Here is a 17853-nt window from a genome sequence, read left to right on the forward strand (position 1 = left end):
GCACTTCAATGTCTGCCACATCACAGAGCCTTCTCTCTCCATCCCTCTCATCCTTACCCATCTCCCAACCATCCCTCCCATACCTCATCTTTTACCCTGTGGATGTCTACATCAGTCTGTTTCTCCAGACACCAGAGGATGTCTCTTCCCCTCCTCCCATCCCTCTCTCCCCCTAACACCTGGGTGACGACCAGTAGATTGGTTTGGGCCTTGGGAGATAGCGTAAATAAGAATGCCCATCTGTGTGCCTCCTGCAGGAAGTTATCATTAGTATGGGTACACAGGTCTTAACACGCATCAGATCCCACTCTCTCCGTGTGTCGGGAAAAGTCTCAGAAGGCTTCCGGAGGTTTTTCATTCGCTGTTAAATCAAAGGTATCATAAGCCCCTGTGAGCTGGTGTACACGACTCAAACGATGAGTGGTCAAGGACTAAGCCTACTACACGATTCGCCAAGGGACGTTAGCTTTCAATAGATTAGGGCACATTTAGAGGAGGACCCATCCAAATAAAGCACTGCCTTGTGATCTCATCTATCACTTTGTTACTGCCAGACCAAACCACCAGGGTACTCAAAAGAAAAAGGAACACAAACAAACTTGTGGAGGATGTGTGTGTAGGGGAACTGATGAACATGATAATAAACATTGAGGCCACATTTCATGGGTGGCTCATCTGGTGAAGACGCCGGCCAAAAACAACAGACCCTGATTGATTTTTTTTTAATCTACCTGCCACAGTGGCTGGTGGACCAAAAAGTTCATTTCCCACCCTGTTTGTCATGTGCCATGACTTTATCAACGACATCATTAGTGGTATACCGTACTTGCCATATACGACTACGACCTGTATCCCAGTGTTCCCAATTACCTGAACGCTCCAGAGACGAGGTAGAATGAAGTGCCCTCATCTCCATGCTCCAGTCCAGCTGGTTTAGCTGAGCCTGCTGCTTATAGTCACACAGAGGTGACTGACAGCACAGCCAGGCCTGCATCTAAAAATACAACGTGGCCCTGCTTACCAGCAGAGCTTGCCCGCCCGCAAACATTGTATTATGTCCAGGCCCTACTTCTCAGTTTGCACCTAGTCACAATGTGGTCACTATTTAGTTAACATTGAATGGTTAATGACCCACTTGTTCTGGTAGCCGCAGTAGCCCAACGTGCCAACTACAAACTAATGAGACGTCTATGCAGAGTGATTTAATAGCTTCCCATATGCTAGAAAATATACAACAAGTGTTATTCCCCAAAGCAGTTTCCAGGGTTTCTGCTTACATAAAAGTTTCCTCCCTCACGGTGACTGATGGGAGCTGAAAGTTCTGTCATCGCCGAACGAACGAATGCTGAGCTGAGGAACAAACGCTTAAGGATTAAGGAAAGTGACAGTTGCAACGCAACACTTTTTGGAGAGGGTTGGCTGTGTTAACTTGATGACTAAGTGCCAGTGTTTGGGAATAATCAGTGCCTCCGTCACTCTGACGTGCTGAGGTTAATTAGTGGGAACCGCTCCTCTCTTCACCCCCTCTCCAAATTGCCAGTGAGGCTGAAGCTGGCCGGTAATGAGCCGGTAGCAGACCTGGGTTCAAATATTATTTGAAATGCATTTGAAATGATTTTCCTGAGCTTGATTGAGCTTGCCTGGTGCAATGGAACCAATAGAATGTTAACACAATAGTAACAAGTCCAAAGCCCACACATTTGGCACACCAGGCAGGCTAAAGCAAACTATTAGAAATATGTCTCATACCATTTGAACCCAGGTCTGGTAATGAGCATCTGGCGGGTGCCCTGCCCGCTCCTATTCCTTGTGTAACTTCTCCCTCAAACTGTATATTTACCAGACTCGCCACACATAACCTACCCTGGCTCTGGGAGTAAATAAACATGCAGTGAGTTGAAACAGGCTGAGTGCTTTTTAGAGCTCTCAGGTCCCCCTCCTAATTCACAGCATTGACTCACCGCCCCTGTGCTGCATCCGTTATTAAGTAAAGTGAAAGACTACTGTACTTCAGATTCGGCCATGATTCAGCTGTTATTACGTGACTGTGCTGACACACGCAGCAAAGCTGTCTCAATATAGAAGGTAAGCTGGCACAGAATTACAAAACACTCAAATGACATGGACCTGAATCATAACTGACTGAAATGATATCACATAAGCAGTTCATTCATGTTAATCTCTCTACTCCTCACTCCTGATGTGTGATAAGCAAAAAGGTGAAAATCAGGAAAGACATTAGCTTGGACAGTGTGACACCAATTCGATGATGTAGCCTACAAACAGCATGACATCATAAATTCAGGAAATTAGGAAATCATCCATCGCTGTAGCATTAACTACCTCCCAGCTAATATTCCAGGAAAACTCCCATCTCTTTAACTATCTCCAAGAAACTCCAGTCCAGCCCATATCCCCCAGGCCTCCACCTCAGCCCTGTCATATCATACCCAGCTTGGGGAAGACGATGAGGTACTCGGCGTTGCACTGTGGACAGGACACGCGGGCCGTGCTGTTGCCCCTCTGCTTCTCGTCCACCCAGCGCTGCAGACACGCCTGGTGCACCCACTTGGTGGAGCCTCGGCAGCGACACGGACGCACCCACTCCGCCGTGCGGTCATCCTCGTCAGTGGCGAAGCATACCCAGCAGCTCCTGAAACAAACAAAACACAGGAGAGAGGTTGTTCCACAGGCACATAAAAACACACACAGGCAGAGGTCTCACACACACACACACACACACACACACACACACACACACACCAGTGGCTGAAACACTGGGGTTGTTAGTTTTTGTATCAATGTCTGTATACCAGTAAATGAAGTATTCTCAGTGCATTTGACAATGGTTGTGTGTCAGCGGCAGGGTTTGCATTCATTTAGATAATGTCACCTTCCACCCTGTAAACCTCAGAGCTACTGAACACACTGGCTGATTAACAGCATGTTTAAGGGCAAAGCAAACTTGACAAGAGCCAAGGCAGTTCTTCAAATGTCGGCCTTCCATGGCAACACACACCCTCACCTCTGGTACGAGGAAACAACTGAAGCCCTGCCCCCTGGGCACTGATTGATTGATAGTTAGATAGAGAGAGCTCATCTGGAACAGGAAGACAGAACAAACAGGTACCCAAGACAAGACAGACTACATGAGACCTTGCATTCACCATGGAATGTAGGCTTAAAATGAAATAAGGTAAAAGCCTACAAAATCCCAAACTATTGAGTAACACAATCATTCTGTGAAGGTCATAGGAGTGTGTGTGGGTGTGTACACTGTTACACACACTGCAGCTGAAGAAGTCTGATCTGGATCAAACTGAAATCCCCCTACATCTGAGGGAGTGCACTGTCCAAAGCACCGGGCCAAGAGAAGAACGCTTGAAATGCAATCTCAACCCGTGGCCTCAGGGGGACAGCACTCTGAAAGTGGGCAGTCAGCAGAACAGTCACCTCTAACACACTGGAGGCCAAGGCTTGGCACAAGCTTTTATACTTGGGGTTACATTTTGGACAAAGGTGGTTGGAGGACATTTTCTTAGGTCAGGCCTAGCTCTTTGAACCGACGACGGTGTTGTGTAGTGATCAAAGAACCCTCTCAGACTGTAGACTGAATAGATGTGTCCTGGAATACAGTGACGGTGCATAACTTAATCAAGATCAATAAGGCAAAGAATCTGCTAAGTGAGGAATATTTACTGAAAAGCGCTGTATGCCAGCAGCGTCAAAGCGTAAGCAGCCTACTAAATCAATAGGACCTACAATTTCCTGCCATGTGGACACAGCTTCAGGATGTCTAGGACCATATGCACAGGCAAGAGAGTCTACCTGAAAGTCCTTCTCAAACATGTCACAGGCAAATACTAACGGAAAACAATGGCCATAATGATTATTTGATCAATGCAGGAAGGACAAATGTGATGAATAGTAGCCCTGAGATAAGCCCGGTTGATGTTTATAGAGATTGGATAACAAACTGGTCTGTCTTCTATAGCCTACTAGTTTATCTCCATGCTTGATAGTGTCTGTGCCTTGGTAAGACATTCCACATATATGCCAGAGGCCTTCTGCCTTAGTATGTAGTAGATCAGGTATTCCCAAACTGGGGTACGCCAAATAAAAATGTGACTCACATTTCATAAATAAAGTAAAAAACGTTTTTTTTTAAAAATTCAAACAGTCCATATATATTTTCCAACGGGGCTATACATTTGGGTGAAGTTTATTTCCTTGCCCGAGTAGCCTCGTTTCACTGCCAAAAATAAAATTAAAATTAAACCATCAACTGTTCAGCAAAATAACAACACAATGTCAAATACAGGTAGCCTAGTGAAATAATTAACATCCAAATCACATTAACTGTTACTCTCTCGAGGGAATTCCACTAACGGTCCGTATGTAGCCAAAAGTAGCTGCTGCTCATTCCGTTTGCTCAAAAATTGATAAATGGTTAAAAAAAGTAAAGCCTGAGTCCATTGAGACAGTACTACTACCAGCAGTACTTCACCTGCACCAGTCGACGACACAAGTTGTTCTGCTTCCACGAGTACATCCAATGCTAGCGTCAGTAATTCTACATTTGTTGTTAGCCTAGCTAGAAAACTCAACAGGCACAGACTGTGTGTGGAAAATGATTTAAGACTGACTCTCTCCAATAAAACCCAACATTGCAGAGTTATGTGCATCCTTTCAAGCACATCCTTCTCATTAACCTGTGGTGAGTTATTCACAATTTTCAATGAACAAATAAGGTTTTATATGTAAGATGGTTAAATAAAAGAGAAAAAGTATTGATTATTATATTATTATTTGTGCCCTGGTCCTATAAGAGCTCTTTGTCACTTCCCACGAGCCAGGTTCTGACAAAACTCACACTCATTCTTATGTTTAATAAATATATCGTATAGTGTGTGTGTGGCAGGCTTACAATGATGGCAAAAAACAACATTTGAGAGTGTGCTGACCCTGGTGCTAGAGGGGGTACGCAGCTGGAGGTTGAATGTTTGAAGGGGTACGGGACTATAAAAAGTTTGGGAACCACTGTAGTAAACAACTGTGTTCTTGTCAGCAGGAGCAGAGAGGGTGACTGAGCATCATCATCTCCGTGACATTCAGACAGATGTGGTGTTCTGATCCGGAGCCAAGCGATAATTGAATAGAATTACTCCTTGCTCTCAGCCCAGCCAGGTATTAGGCCATGACAGGGCATTGATCAACCTGTGAGCCTCTTCCTAAACTCATTTATCCCATCCTCCCTCTTCTCTCCTCCCACACAAAGACCCTCCTCATGACACTCCCTTTGCAAAGGGAGTAATGGTCCAACCCTGCACTTACCAGGGGGCTCAAAAAATACTAAACTGGTTTGGTTTGGTTTGCAGCAATGGGCATCAACAAGGAATAATTAAAATAACAACTCAGTCTCAGTGAAGCATCTGGGGAGAGATTAGATATCAAAATACCTTGACCTTGTCGGCACAAGTCAAGCAACAGCTAATCATCTTGCAGTTACATCATTAAATCAGTTGCGTAGGAGAGATACGTTTCCTGACTGCATGTATTAATGTGTGTGGTGTAGTTTGGTCTGAATAATGCAGACCAATCCAAAACCATGCTATTATTCCCACTGATGCTCAGCCGTCTACAAACGACGTCATAATCAGGTCTAGGACTATACAGCCAAAGCAGGGTTTCCGAAAATGTGGTGCCGGACATCGCAACCGGGAAGATTTAAATTCCCCAGCCATTTGACAAATTTACCGGAACCATATGACTAGGATTGTGCCTTTGGCTTCTGGACAACAGCAAAAAGTTCATATGAAAATCTTAAGAACAGGAGAGAAATTGCATTTGAGGAAGTCTTTCATAGGCTAGGGAAGTAAATTGAAATAAATTTGCCAAAATTATATAATTACTCCCGTCTATACAGTAGAAAGCATGACTTAGCCACAGAGGAGTCGAGGATCATTAGCTTCTTAATTTGTTTTGCTGTGGATTGTTTCAAATCACAAGCTGTAGGCCTATGCCTATTTGGGTTGCCAGCCATTTGGGAAGAGCGCGTGTCAATAGGCCTAGCTGAATATTTAGTTGCGGCTGTCAGTGAAAAGCATCTAAAATATGTGTGAAGATCATGTGTATAGAGTATAATTTAAAATGTTGAAACAAGAAAGGGAGGGGTGTGTGGCGAAGATATAGGTGAGTCTCTGTTTCGTTGTGTGACTTGTTGGCCCTTTGATATTATTATTATTTTTAATCAATTCCCCATTACATATGCCACCAGTAGGCCTAGTAAACATATGTAATAGTGAATTGATAAAAAGAGAAGGTCAAGACATCTAGAAAAGGGAGGCAGACAGGCTGAGTAGAGAGATGTACACAACTGAAAGAACATATCATATTTTCAACTGTTTTTATTTGTCGGCTTTATGTGTTTTGACTTACACGGAACCCAAACCAGGCTGCACGCGTGCACCATCATGCAGAAATGTATTTTGTCCCCCCACACCAAACGCGATCACGACACGCAGGTTAAAATATCAAAATGAATTACATTAATTTGGGGACAGGTCGAAAAGCATTAAAAATTTGTCAATTTAGATAGCTAGCTTGCACTTGCTAGCTAATTTTTCCTATTTAACTAGCTTGCTGTTGCTAGCTAACTTGTCCTGGGATATAAACATTGAGTTGTTATTTTACCTGAAATGCACAAGGTCCTCTACTCCGACAATTAATCCACACATAAACGGTCAACCGAATCGTTTCTAGTCATCTCTCCTCCTTCCAGGCTTTTTCTTCTCTTGACTTTATATTGCGATTGGCAACTTTCATAAATTAGGTGCATTACTGCCATTGACCTCGTTCATCTTTCAGTTACCCACGTGGGTATAACCAATGAGGAGATGGCACGTGGGCATATGCTTCTAAATGTCAATGAGGAGATGGGAGAGACAAGACTTGCAGCACGATCTGCGTCAGAAATAGAACTGACTTTATTTTAGCCCTTGGCAACGCAGACGCTCATTGGCGCTCACGAGCAGTGTGGGTGCAATAATTGAATAATATAGATTTCTACATTTATTTTGCGACGCGAGCGGTGTAGTCAGCCTGTTAGTTGACAATAGAAGTTGTAGGCCTACTGCTGCATTGGCCTATAGGCTATGAGTTCCTTGCGCTCATTTCTTTAGCCGCCGGTATATCAAATGTGTCCATATGGCAGAGGCTGGTGCTCATGCATTACATGTTTCAGATTTTTACCATTTTAATTCAGATTTTTATGATCAACCTTGTGACAATGATTTTGATAAACATTTTTTATTCTTGAAATGGAACTGTTCCACAAAAATGTGCATATGAAAATCATAACTGGCATGCAGATTGGTAGAAATGGTTGGATAAATTGTAAGATTCCCCAAACTTGAAACTCACGCACAACATATTTAGTCTTTATAAAATAATTGCCTTTCATTGTCGGATTTGCCTATAGGCAACTTTGAAGCAAGGTAAGACAAGCCTCATAATATAAAGGAAAACATTCAGGTTTCAAACAATTAAATAGGCCTGTTATTAAAATGCATACTGCCGCCAACTCACATTGTAAAGTGGTGGTGACGCACTGATAGCCTGTTACCTGCACTTGTATTACCAGTTGATAAATACAAATAGGCCTAGCTCTTTTTAACCAGGCACCAAACCTGTTTAACACACGTTTGCATTTAGAATTGTTGTGCTATAAAAGCATGTTTTACTCCAGCAGCAACCAGCATGAAGAGCTCCATGACAAATCCCTCTCAAAATAAGCTCTAGATGCTGTACGTGTGTGATAGTTGTGTTGGATATAAAATAAAAAAATTAAGCGGCTACATGATGACTGACGAAAATACATGATGTAAATTAACCCACAGACCGATAAGCATGACAGTCAAATGTATTTCCATTGACTGGTATTTCCATCAATTAATAAAAAACATTATTTGGCAATGGGACGTTTTTTTTCTCCCGGTCATTTTGGCTGGCAACAGTTTTGTTTGTGGGCTTTTCATTTATACATTTTTGGCCAAAAGCCGGCAACTGCCAGTTAACGGAAACCCGAAGCCAAAGGTACTGAATGTCAGGTAAAAATTAAAAATTAATAAAAAAGGTATGCCTATAATTCAGGCCAATTTTTGCCAAACAGGGAAAGCTAATGGAAAAACAGCAGGAGACCTATGACTAAAACCAAGTCACGAACTACAGTTGCATTGATGCGTAGCTCTTGTTCATGTTCAATCACCATGTCCCTGTTGCTAGGTGATTTGACAGTAAGAGGAGTGTTGAGACCTATTTCCAATCTGTCCAGATGACATTTACATGCTTGTTTACATAATTACACTGAACCTTGCAACAGTTGGCATTTCAATGGGTGAATAAAATAATGATTAATCTCCACCTCCCATAAAATAATGACATAAATCCAGTAAGAAGAGACAGTTGATGCCTGGAGATGTTTTTTTGTTCTGGATATAGTTATCAGGCCAGTCTATAATGTTAATATGGCATACCTTTACCCAATCCTAATATGGCATACCTATACCCAATCCCTACAAGCCAACATAATGTGATTACATCATTGTTATACTGTAATCACATTATCATAAAAGAAAGGAGCCTAATATCTTTAGTCTTCTCTTTATGGTTATATTTTATGGTGAAATCAACATACATCGACACTGTTCCAAAGACTAGCCTATCCTACATTCCTGGCCTGTCATAAAACTATCCTACAGTTTGACACAGAGTCGTCTCAAACACTAGCCAAGTCTGAGGACATACTAGACCCTGTCTAAGAATAGGAAAAATCCTCTCACTGCTTATTTGACCAAAAAAGGCCTATCTAGGCCTAGCTAGTCTACTTCCTGTCCTTATGAAAACAACAACAGGTACGCTGAGAATGGGCTCTGAGGCTCTTTCGCTTTCCCTTGGAAGCAGGAAATGGCCCAGATCACACCCAGCATTTATGATGAAGCAGAAGTGTCTTTTCAATGAATAAAATACATGATCTGCCGGGAATTTCATAGTCAGTTGTCCAGTACTAAAGAATACCTAGGATATGACTAGTGTCCACTTAAGATAAACTAGTTCTCCAGCTCCCCGCTGTCCTTGCCCGAAAAAGAGAGCCGTTATACCAACTCCATACACAGCACAAAAACACGCCTTGGACTACTTCAAGGTAAGAATCAACAACTAGTCACTTTGTTTTGATTTATTAGTATGCTTGTACTTCCTCAGCCTGCTCCATCCACGTTAAGCTGCGGTTTCATCATCCCGAGCCCCAGCCGGCTGTGTGTGGGGGTGGGATGGGTCCAACATGGCTGTACCGAATCCCATAATACCACTATGTATAATTAAACCTGCCTGCTCCCAGGCCTGAATAATGAATGACAAATCTCTGGCCATCACCCTCCAGCCCAGGGTGTGCTCTGTTACCCGGGCCGCAGGGGGGCGGGATATGGGCCCTCCCTGAAGGGCCACCGTCAAGGCCCCTGGCTCAGCCGTGTGCTCAGGAACCTAGGTATACCTGGTTGATTTTCCATCCTCCAGGGGTGAATAAAACATGAAGCTGTGGGAGAGCTCACTGGAGCTTAGGGGTCGGGGTGCTCAGGTAACGTGGGCCTGTGGACAACCAGAGGCCATGTGGCAAAACTGAGTCTCTAATAGAAACATTAACCCTCCTTCCTCTACTCTCCTCATATTAACCTCCTCCATCCTTCCACTATGACTCTGTCCTCTTGTCTCCTCAATGTGAACCTACACCCTGCTGGGATGTCCACAACCTGCTACACAATACTGTACGTCCTCTTGCATTACCTGTGGCTACGGTTACACTACAGTTAGCTACGGTGGATATGATGGGTCAAATGCTCATTTGGCTTTGAGCCAAGAATGCTACCTAGCTTCCTACTCCAAAATTAGGGGAGGTTGGAAAATAGTCCACACCAGAGAGGATATTTCCTTGTCCAGATCCACAGAGCATGCAGTCACAGAGCAGCTATTTGTCGTGTACAAAACATGGAAAGAGCAGTTGTTCCTAATGACAGACTGACCATGTGAATCCAGGTGAAAGTTATTATCCCTTATTGAAGTCACCTGTTAAATCCACTTTAAATCAGTGTAGACAAATGGGAGGAGACAATATTCATGAAGGATTTTTAAGCATTGAGACAATTGAGACATGGATTGTGTATGTGTGCCATTCAGAGGGTGAATGGGCAAGACAAAATATGTGTCTTTGAACGGCACACTGGTTTGTGACAAGAACTGCAACACTGCTAGGTTTTTCACACTCAACAGTTTCTCGTGTGTATCAAGAACGGTCCATCACCCAAAAGGACATCCAGCCAACTTGACAACTGTGGGAAGCAATGGAGTCAATATGGGCCAGCATCCATGTGGAACTCTTTCGCCACCTTGTAGAGTCCATGCCCTGATGAATTGAAGCTGTTCTGAGGGCAAAAGGAGGTGCAACTCAATATCAGGAAGTTGTTCCTATTGTTTTGTACACTCAGTGTATACCTACTGTTCCAGTCAAAGGTTTGGACACACCTACTCATTCAAGGGTTTTTCTTTATTTTCTTTACTATTTTATACATTGTAGAATAATAGTGAAGACATCAAAACTATGAAATAACACACATGGAATCAAGTAGTACTCAAAAAAGCGTTAAACATATCAAAATATATTTTATAATCTTCAAAGTAGCCACCCTTTGCCTTGATGACAGCATTCTCTCAACCAGCTTCACCTGGAATGCTTTTACAACAGTCTTAAAGGAGTTCTCACATAGGCCGAGCACTTGTTGGCTGCTTTTCTTTCACACTGCTTTTCTTTCAAACCATCTCAATTGGGTTGAGTTCGGGTGATTGTCGAGGCCAGGTCATCTGATGCAGTACTCCATCACTCTCCTTCTTGGTCAAATATCCCTTACACAGCCCGGGGGTGTGTTGGGTCATTGTCCTGTTGAAAAACAAAATGATAGGCCTACTAAGCGCAAACCAGATGGGATGGTGTATAGCTGCAGAATGCTGTGGTAGCCATGCTGGATAAGTTCACCTCGAATTCTAAATAAATCACTGACAGTGTCACCAGCAAAGCACCCCCCTCCTCATCCATGCTTCATGGTGGGAACCACACATGTGGAGATCATCCGTTCACCTACTCTGTGTCTCACAAAGACACGGCGGTTGGAAACAGAAATCTCAAATTTGGCCTCATCATACAAAAGGACAGATTTCCACCGGTCTAATGTCCATTGCTCGTGTTTCTTGGCTCAAGCAAGTTTCTTCTTATTATTGGTGTCCTTTAGTAGTGGTTGCTTTGCAGCAATTCAAACATGAAGGCCTGATTCACGCAGTCTCCTCTGAACAGTTGATGTTGAGATGTGTCTGTTACTTGAACTCTGGCAAGCATTTTTTTTGTCCTGCAATTTCTGACCTTCATGTCTTAAAGTAACGATGGACTGTCGTTTCTCTTTGCTGATTTGAGCTGTTCTTGCCATAATATGGACTTGGCCTGTTACCAAATAGGGCTATCTTCTCTATACCAACCCTACCTTGTCAAAACACAACTGATTGGCTCAAACACATTAAGAAAGAAATTCCACAAATTAACAAGGCACACCTGTTCATTGAAATGCATTCCAGGTAAAGCTGGTTGAGATAATGCCAAGTGTGCACAAAGCTGTCATCAAAGGGTGGCTATTTTGAAGAATCTCAAATATAAAATATTTTTTTATATTTTGTTTAACTTTTTTTGGTTACTACATGATTCCATATGTGTTATTTCATAGTTTTGATGTCTTCACTATTATTCTACAATGTAGAAATAGTAAAAATAAAGAAAAACCTTTGAATGAGTCAGTGTCCAAACTTTTGACTGGTACTGTAGCTTCTGACTACATGAGCATATCATTGTGACTGTGAGCCCGGCCGAGGTTAACAAAGGCCCAGAAGAAAGAGATCAGTAAAACCGGAGCTGAGAGGCAGCAGAGCGAGCGAGAGGGATGAAACAGAAGGACGGGACGCTGATTGGAATGGTGGACAGACATCTCCACAGGAGCACGGCCGAGGGAACAAAGGCGAATGTGGGCGCTCTCCCAGATTCATCGGCTCCTGTACCCGTAACCTTGCCCCTCCATATGACAGGCTACAATACAACTTGCGAAATGCTATCCTCTCCAAGAAACCCTAACCCCTGCCTCACTAAATGCTTGAGTCTAGTCTGCCAACCAATAAAGGCTTGAAACAGACTGGTTTGAATTAGACCACACTTGTCAAAAATGTAGCTTAAACAAGGCATCAGTCTTGTAATGACAGACAGGCAGAATCATGTAAATAGTTCCCCAGAATCAGATGAATACTATTTTTATGTTTCTGCGTGCAATTTTAAGGAAGTTGCTAACTAGCATTAGCGCAATTGCTAACTAGCATTAGCACAATGTCTATACGTCTATGGTAACAGCATGCTAGTTGTTATCATAGACGTCCAGTCATTGTGCCAACGCTTTTCAGCATTGGCTCACAAAACTAGCTCTAACTTCCTACATACTGGATGCAGAAACATAAAAATGGTGTCCAGGAGTTTGACTCCGGGGAAGTAGATACATTTCCAAAATATCCCTTTAAGCAAATGATCATCATGTCAATAGATTTTTGTAGACATTTATTTTTAAAGCTAGGCAAGTAGGTTGGCTTAGAGATTAACGAAAAACGAATACCCTATTTATCAGTGGTGTTCTACTTAGGCTAATATACCCTGAACAAAAATAAATGCAACAACTTCAACGATTTCACTGAGTTAAAGTTCAGATAAAGGAAATCTGTCAATTGAAAAAGGAATTAGGCCCTAATCTAATCTATGGATTTCACATGACTGGGAATACAGATATGCATCTGTTGGTCACAGACACCTTCCAAAAAAAGGTAGGGGAGTGGATCACAAAATTGGTCAATATCCGATGACCACTATTTGCCTCATGCAGCACGACATTTCTTTCGCATACAGTTTATCAGGCTGTTGATTGTGGCCTGTGGAATGTTGCCCCACGCCTCTTCAATGGCTGAAGCGAAGTTGCTGGATATTGGCGGGAACTGGAACACACTCTCATACACGTTGATCCAGAGCATCCCAAACATGCTCAATGGGTGACATGTCTGGTGAGTATGTAGGCCATGGAAGACCTTGGACATTTTCAGCTTCCAGGAATTCTGTACAAATCTTTGCGACATGGGGCCATGCATTATCATCCTGAAACATTAAGTTATGGCAAGCGGATCAATTGAATGACAATGGGCCTCTGTGCATTTAAATTGTCGTCGATAAAATGCAATAGTGTTCGTTGTCCGTAGCTTATGCCTGCCCATACCATAACTCCACCGCCACCATGGGGCACTCTGTTCACAATGTTGAAATCAGCAAACCGTTCGCCCACACAACCCCATAGATACTGTCTGCCATCTGCCCGGTACAGTTGAAACCGGGATTCATCCATGAAGAGCACACTACTCCATCGTGCCAGTGGCCATCGAAGGTACATTTGACTTCAACTGTATTTTCCCATATAGACACACCCTATGTTTGAATAAAATGAACTATATATGTTGGCTACTGAGCTTGTCTGATGCTTTAAGCACTGTGATTAAAAATAAAGACACAAATTACTAAAGAGGGAGGCAGAGATCAATATAGCCTAACCAGAAGGGGGAAAAAAAAACTGTTGCCGACCCTCCTCCTCTCGTTGCCGCTGGTCTTTGCAGATTCTGCCATTACGCTCCTAAAGTTGCCGGTAAAAGGCTACACCAGGGGTCTGCCACTTTTTCCATTTGGAGTACCAAGTTATTATACCATTTCTACTAATCTGCGTGCCAGTTATGACTTTCATATGCACATTTTCGTAGAACAGTTTGATTTAATTTATAATCAAGTCATCATATCTAAAAAAAAATAAAAAAATCTGTCATGTGGTTAATTAAAATTCTATCTAAATAAAAATGATACAAATCTAAAAGTCACTTCTATTGCTTTGCCATTATGTAAAAATAGCCTTCATACAGTGCATTCGCAAAGTATTCAGACCCATTGACTTTGTCCACATTTTGCTACGTTACAGCCTTATTCTGGCAAATACGGCCCACAGTGGGAAAATAAAACACTGGCAAGATGATGGATGAAATACTTTGCCCCCCTCATCAATCTACACACAACACCCCATAATGACAAAGCCAAAACAGTTTTTTTGAAATTTTGCAAAAAAACTGAAATCACATTTACATAAGTATTCAGACCCTTTACTCAGTACTTTGTTGAAGCACCTTTGGCAGCGATGAAGTCTTCTTGGTTATATACCCAATCCCCAATCCCAATCCCTTGGTTATGAAGCTACAAGCTTGGCACATCTGTATATAGGGAGTTTCTCCCATTCTTCTCTGCAGATCCTCTCAAGCTCTGTCAGGTTGGATGGGCAGTGTCGCTCTCTCCAGAGATGTTCGATCGGGTTCAAGTCCGGGCTCTGGCTGGAGCACTCAAGGACATTCAGAGACTTGTCCCGAAGCCACTCCTGCGCCGTCTTGGCTGTGTGCTGAGGGACATTGTCCTGTTGAAAGGTGAACCTTTTCCCAGGTCTGAGGTCCTGAGCGCTCTGGAGCATATTTTCAAAGATCCCTCTGCACTTTGCTCCGTTCATAATCCCCACGATCCTGACTAGTGTCCCAGTCTCTGCCGCTGAAAAACTTACCCCACAGCATGATGCTGCCACCACGCTTCACTTTAGGGATGGTGCCAGGTTTCCTCTAGACGTGACGCTTGGCATTCAGGCCAAGGAATTCAATCTTGGTTTCATCAGACCAAACCCTCCAAGTTTCCCACCCCAGCAAGCTCCGGACAGACAGACACAGCTGTAGAGTATTTGCGCAAGAGAAGGCCAATTTCATGACGTTTCCACAGGATCAGAACATGGAAAGATTTTTCAAATAGGCTGTTGAGGAACAAACAACGTGTCCACTCCTACAATGACAATAATAACAACAACAATAAATTGAATGCATTAACAGAAATGACTGTGACCAAATAAACATTGTAGATGATAAATGGGAATGAACGGTAAACGTACTACTGGTGTGCCATCCCTGTGGCATCCACAATGGATTAGTCCACTGAGACAGGAGTGAATCAGAGAGGTGTCTCATGTGCAATACATTAGTTATATATATATGCCACTACTCAACTAAAAAAAAATCTTGTTCGACCAGCAGCCTATCGCCCAAACAATCGACCGACCAGTCGACTAAATGGGATCAGCCCTAATTGTTACCACCTGCATCGAACAGCAGGAACAAAAAGTCAGGCAGGGAGTTAAGTCACACTGGCCCAATTACACTGAGTCTGCTGGAGTCTATATTTGACTGTCTGGCTCAGGAGCCAGAGCCAGTTAACCCAAACCTACCCCTTCAACTCTCTCCCCCAGGGAAAGTTACAAGACTTGCCGCGGCTCATATTTCACGTGAATGTGCAAATGTGACTTCCCCCTATACCCATCGCGCCCACCTCAAACAAACACAAGTCACGACAACCAACAGCACCGACTTCTGAATATCAAAACACATTCCGGGGTGTCTACAAGATAGGAAGAGTACGACATAATGAGGAAAAAAAAGGGATACAAGATATTAAGATGGCTAATGTATGACTAATGCCAGACCAAAATAAAAGAGTAGAGAGTGTGTGTGTGAGCCAGCTAAAGGTCAGGCAGGATTAAAGCGTTTCTCCCTCCTCCGTTCGCGAGACCCTGCATTGCAGTGGGAACCAGCTGCTAGTGGCAGGCCCAGATAAGAGCCTGTGGAGTTGTGTGTTTGTCGCTGATAGAGCCGGGTACACAACCGCCTAAAGGAGGGGAACATGACATACATCCTTCTGCTATCGGTTTCTTCAAACAGACTCATGTTTCGTGCCTTTGCACTGAGCCCTGCTGCTGCATGGCAGCGGGAATGCAGAGCTGTTGCACATTGAGAATCGCACAGGTTTCCTTCCACCCTTTTCACTGCACAACAGTTAGGCTTATCATCTAAAAAAAAAAAAATATGTGTTCACAGTCCAGAGATCCAATTATGAAAAGTGCAGCATCACATGCTTTAGTACAAGCCTACTTATGGGCACTGTGGCCTGAACAAGCCAGTTGTTTGTCATGCCAATGTCTTTTTTCCCCCAAGGAAAACAAGTTATCGTACCATTTCTACTAATCTGCGTGCCAGTTATGATTTTCATATGCACATTTTTGTGGAACAGTTTGATTTCATTTATAATCAAGTCATCATATCTAAAAAATCTGTCATGTGGTTCATCAAAATTCTATGAAAAATGATACAAAATCCCCCCCCAAAAAAATAGCCTTCATACAGTGCATTCGGAAAGTATTCAGACCCATTCACTTTGTCCACATTTTGCTACGTTACAGCCTTATTCTAAAATGGATGAAATAGTTCCCCCCCCTCATCAAGTTCACTTGTTGTGCTCAAAGCAGTTCTCATTTGTATTATGGCACTAAGATGTGAGCTGCGACATTCTGGCAAATACGGCCCACAGTGGAAAATAAAACACTGGCAAGATCAGGACCGACAACAGGCCTGCTCTACAACAGGGGCAAATCAATAACTCACTGCTGGATCACCACCACAATCCAAAGTCACGGCATTCATCACTGATCTCTCAATTTTACACGAGATTGCAAGGTTTAGCCTAAAACCTCTATGGAAAATGATCTACGTCATTCTTTTTTTTTTCCCAACTGAAGGAACTTTGATCCAATATCAAAAACAACAACATAAAGTATTGATTAGCATGTAGGCCGAAAGTCATTCAACAACCTTGGCACTAAGTTTGTTTTCCAGTAAAGGGGAAAACATTGATTACACAAGGACAGGATATAGGCTAAGGCTCAAAAGGGTATATAAGGGGCTTGCCTAAAATAAACAGCGGTAGCACTAACAATTGTAGATCTGAGGATTATCAGAACATTTCTTGTCTTTGATGACATGAATGAATGACATCACCCAAATAACAATTTGGGTATAGTTTGCTTGAGATGCACAAAGGGGACAGAAAAGCAACATCTTTAGGAATGAAGAGTAGCTGGCTGCTACAGATTGGTCTATCTATTTCAACCTTCATATTTCACCATGATGACCAACTAACCCAGACTGAATGCCAGATTCTCTCTGAAGGTCAAGCAAGCTTGGGACCATGGAAAGCATTGACAAACAATGACCATTATTACAAAATGAAAGCGACTTACTTGACCTAAGCCTACATAGACGTATTAGAATGAACGTTTGAGTGGCATACCAGATCAAAAATGTTTGGAAGGTTGTGTTAAAATTATAGCGTAAAGTACCACTCAGTCTCAATTTCGGAAATATATTCCACGTCCATGCACTCTTTTAGGATTTTCGATGATGACCTAAAACTGTCTCTCTTTAGTCCTGTGTTTAGGCCAGCATTGCTAGCTCACAACCTCAATATCAAACCTCAGATTATTAACTGGTTTACCTCGGAGGTAGGTAGGCTCTTTCCCAGGTTGTGTTTTATTGTGAGAGCAAGATTTCTAATGTATACATACCACATGGGAAATAAAACGTGAATCTTGTTATCAGAATCAGGACAGGAGCATACCCAGGTCAGGGCCACCCTGGCAATCCCTGACTAGTGTGAAGGGCAAAGTAAACTTTTTCCAGGACCCTGTCTTTCAAAGATAATTCGTAAAAATCCAAATAACTTCACAGATCTTCATTGTAAAGGGGTTAAACACTGTTTCCCATGCTTGTTCAATGAAC

General features: G+C 42.8%; 1 protein-coding gene across 2 annotated transcripts in view; it reads right to left on the reverse strand.

Moving 5' to 3' along the window:
* marchf5 (membrane-associated ring finger (C3HC4) 5) overlaps window positions 1-17853 on the reverse strand; it is a 53216-nt gene that overhangs the window by 27441 nt on the left and 7922 nt on the right. For both annotated transcript variants that reach the window (XM_029698062.1, XM_029698061.1), the window contains exon 2: window positions 2451-2653. In XM_029698062.1, coding sequence (XP_029553922.1) covers window positions 2451-2653 — 203 coding nt within the window. The remainder of the gene's footprint in view (window positions 1-2450; window positions 2654-17853) is intronic.

The sequence above is a fragment of the Salmo trutta genome, chromosome 18, assembly GCF_901001165.1.
Source record: "Salmo trutta chromosome 18, fSalTru1.1, whole genome shotgun sequence".
Taxonomy (NCBI): Eukaryota; Metazoa; Chordata; class Actinopteri; order Salmoniformes; family Salmonidae; genus Salmo; species Salmo trutta.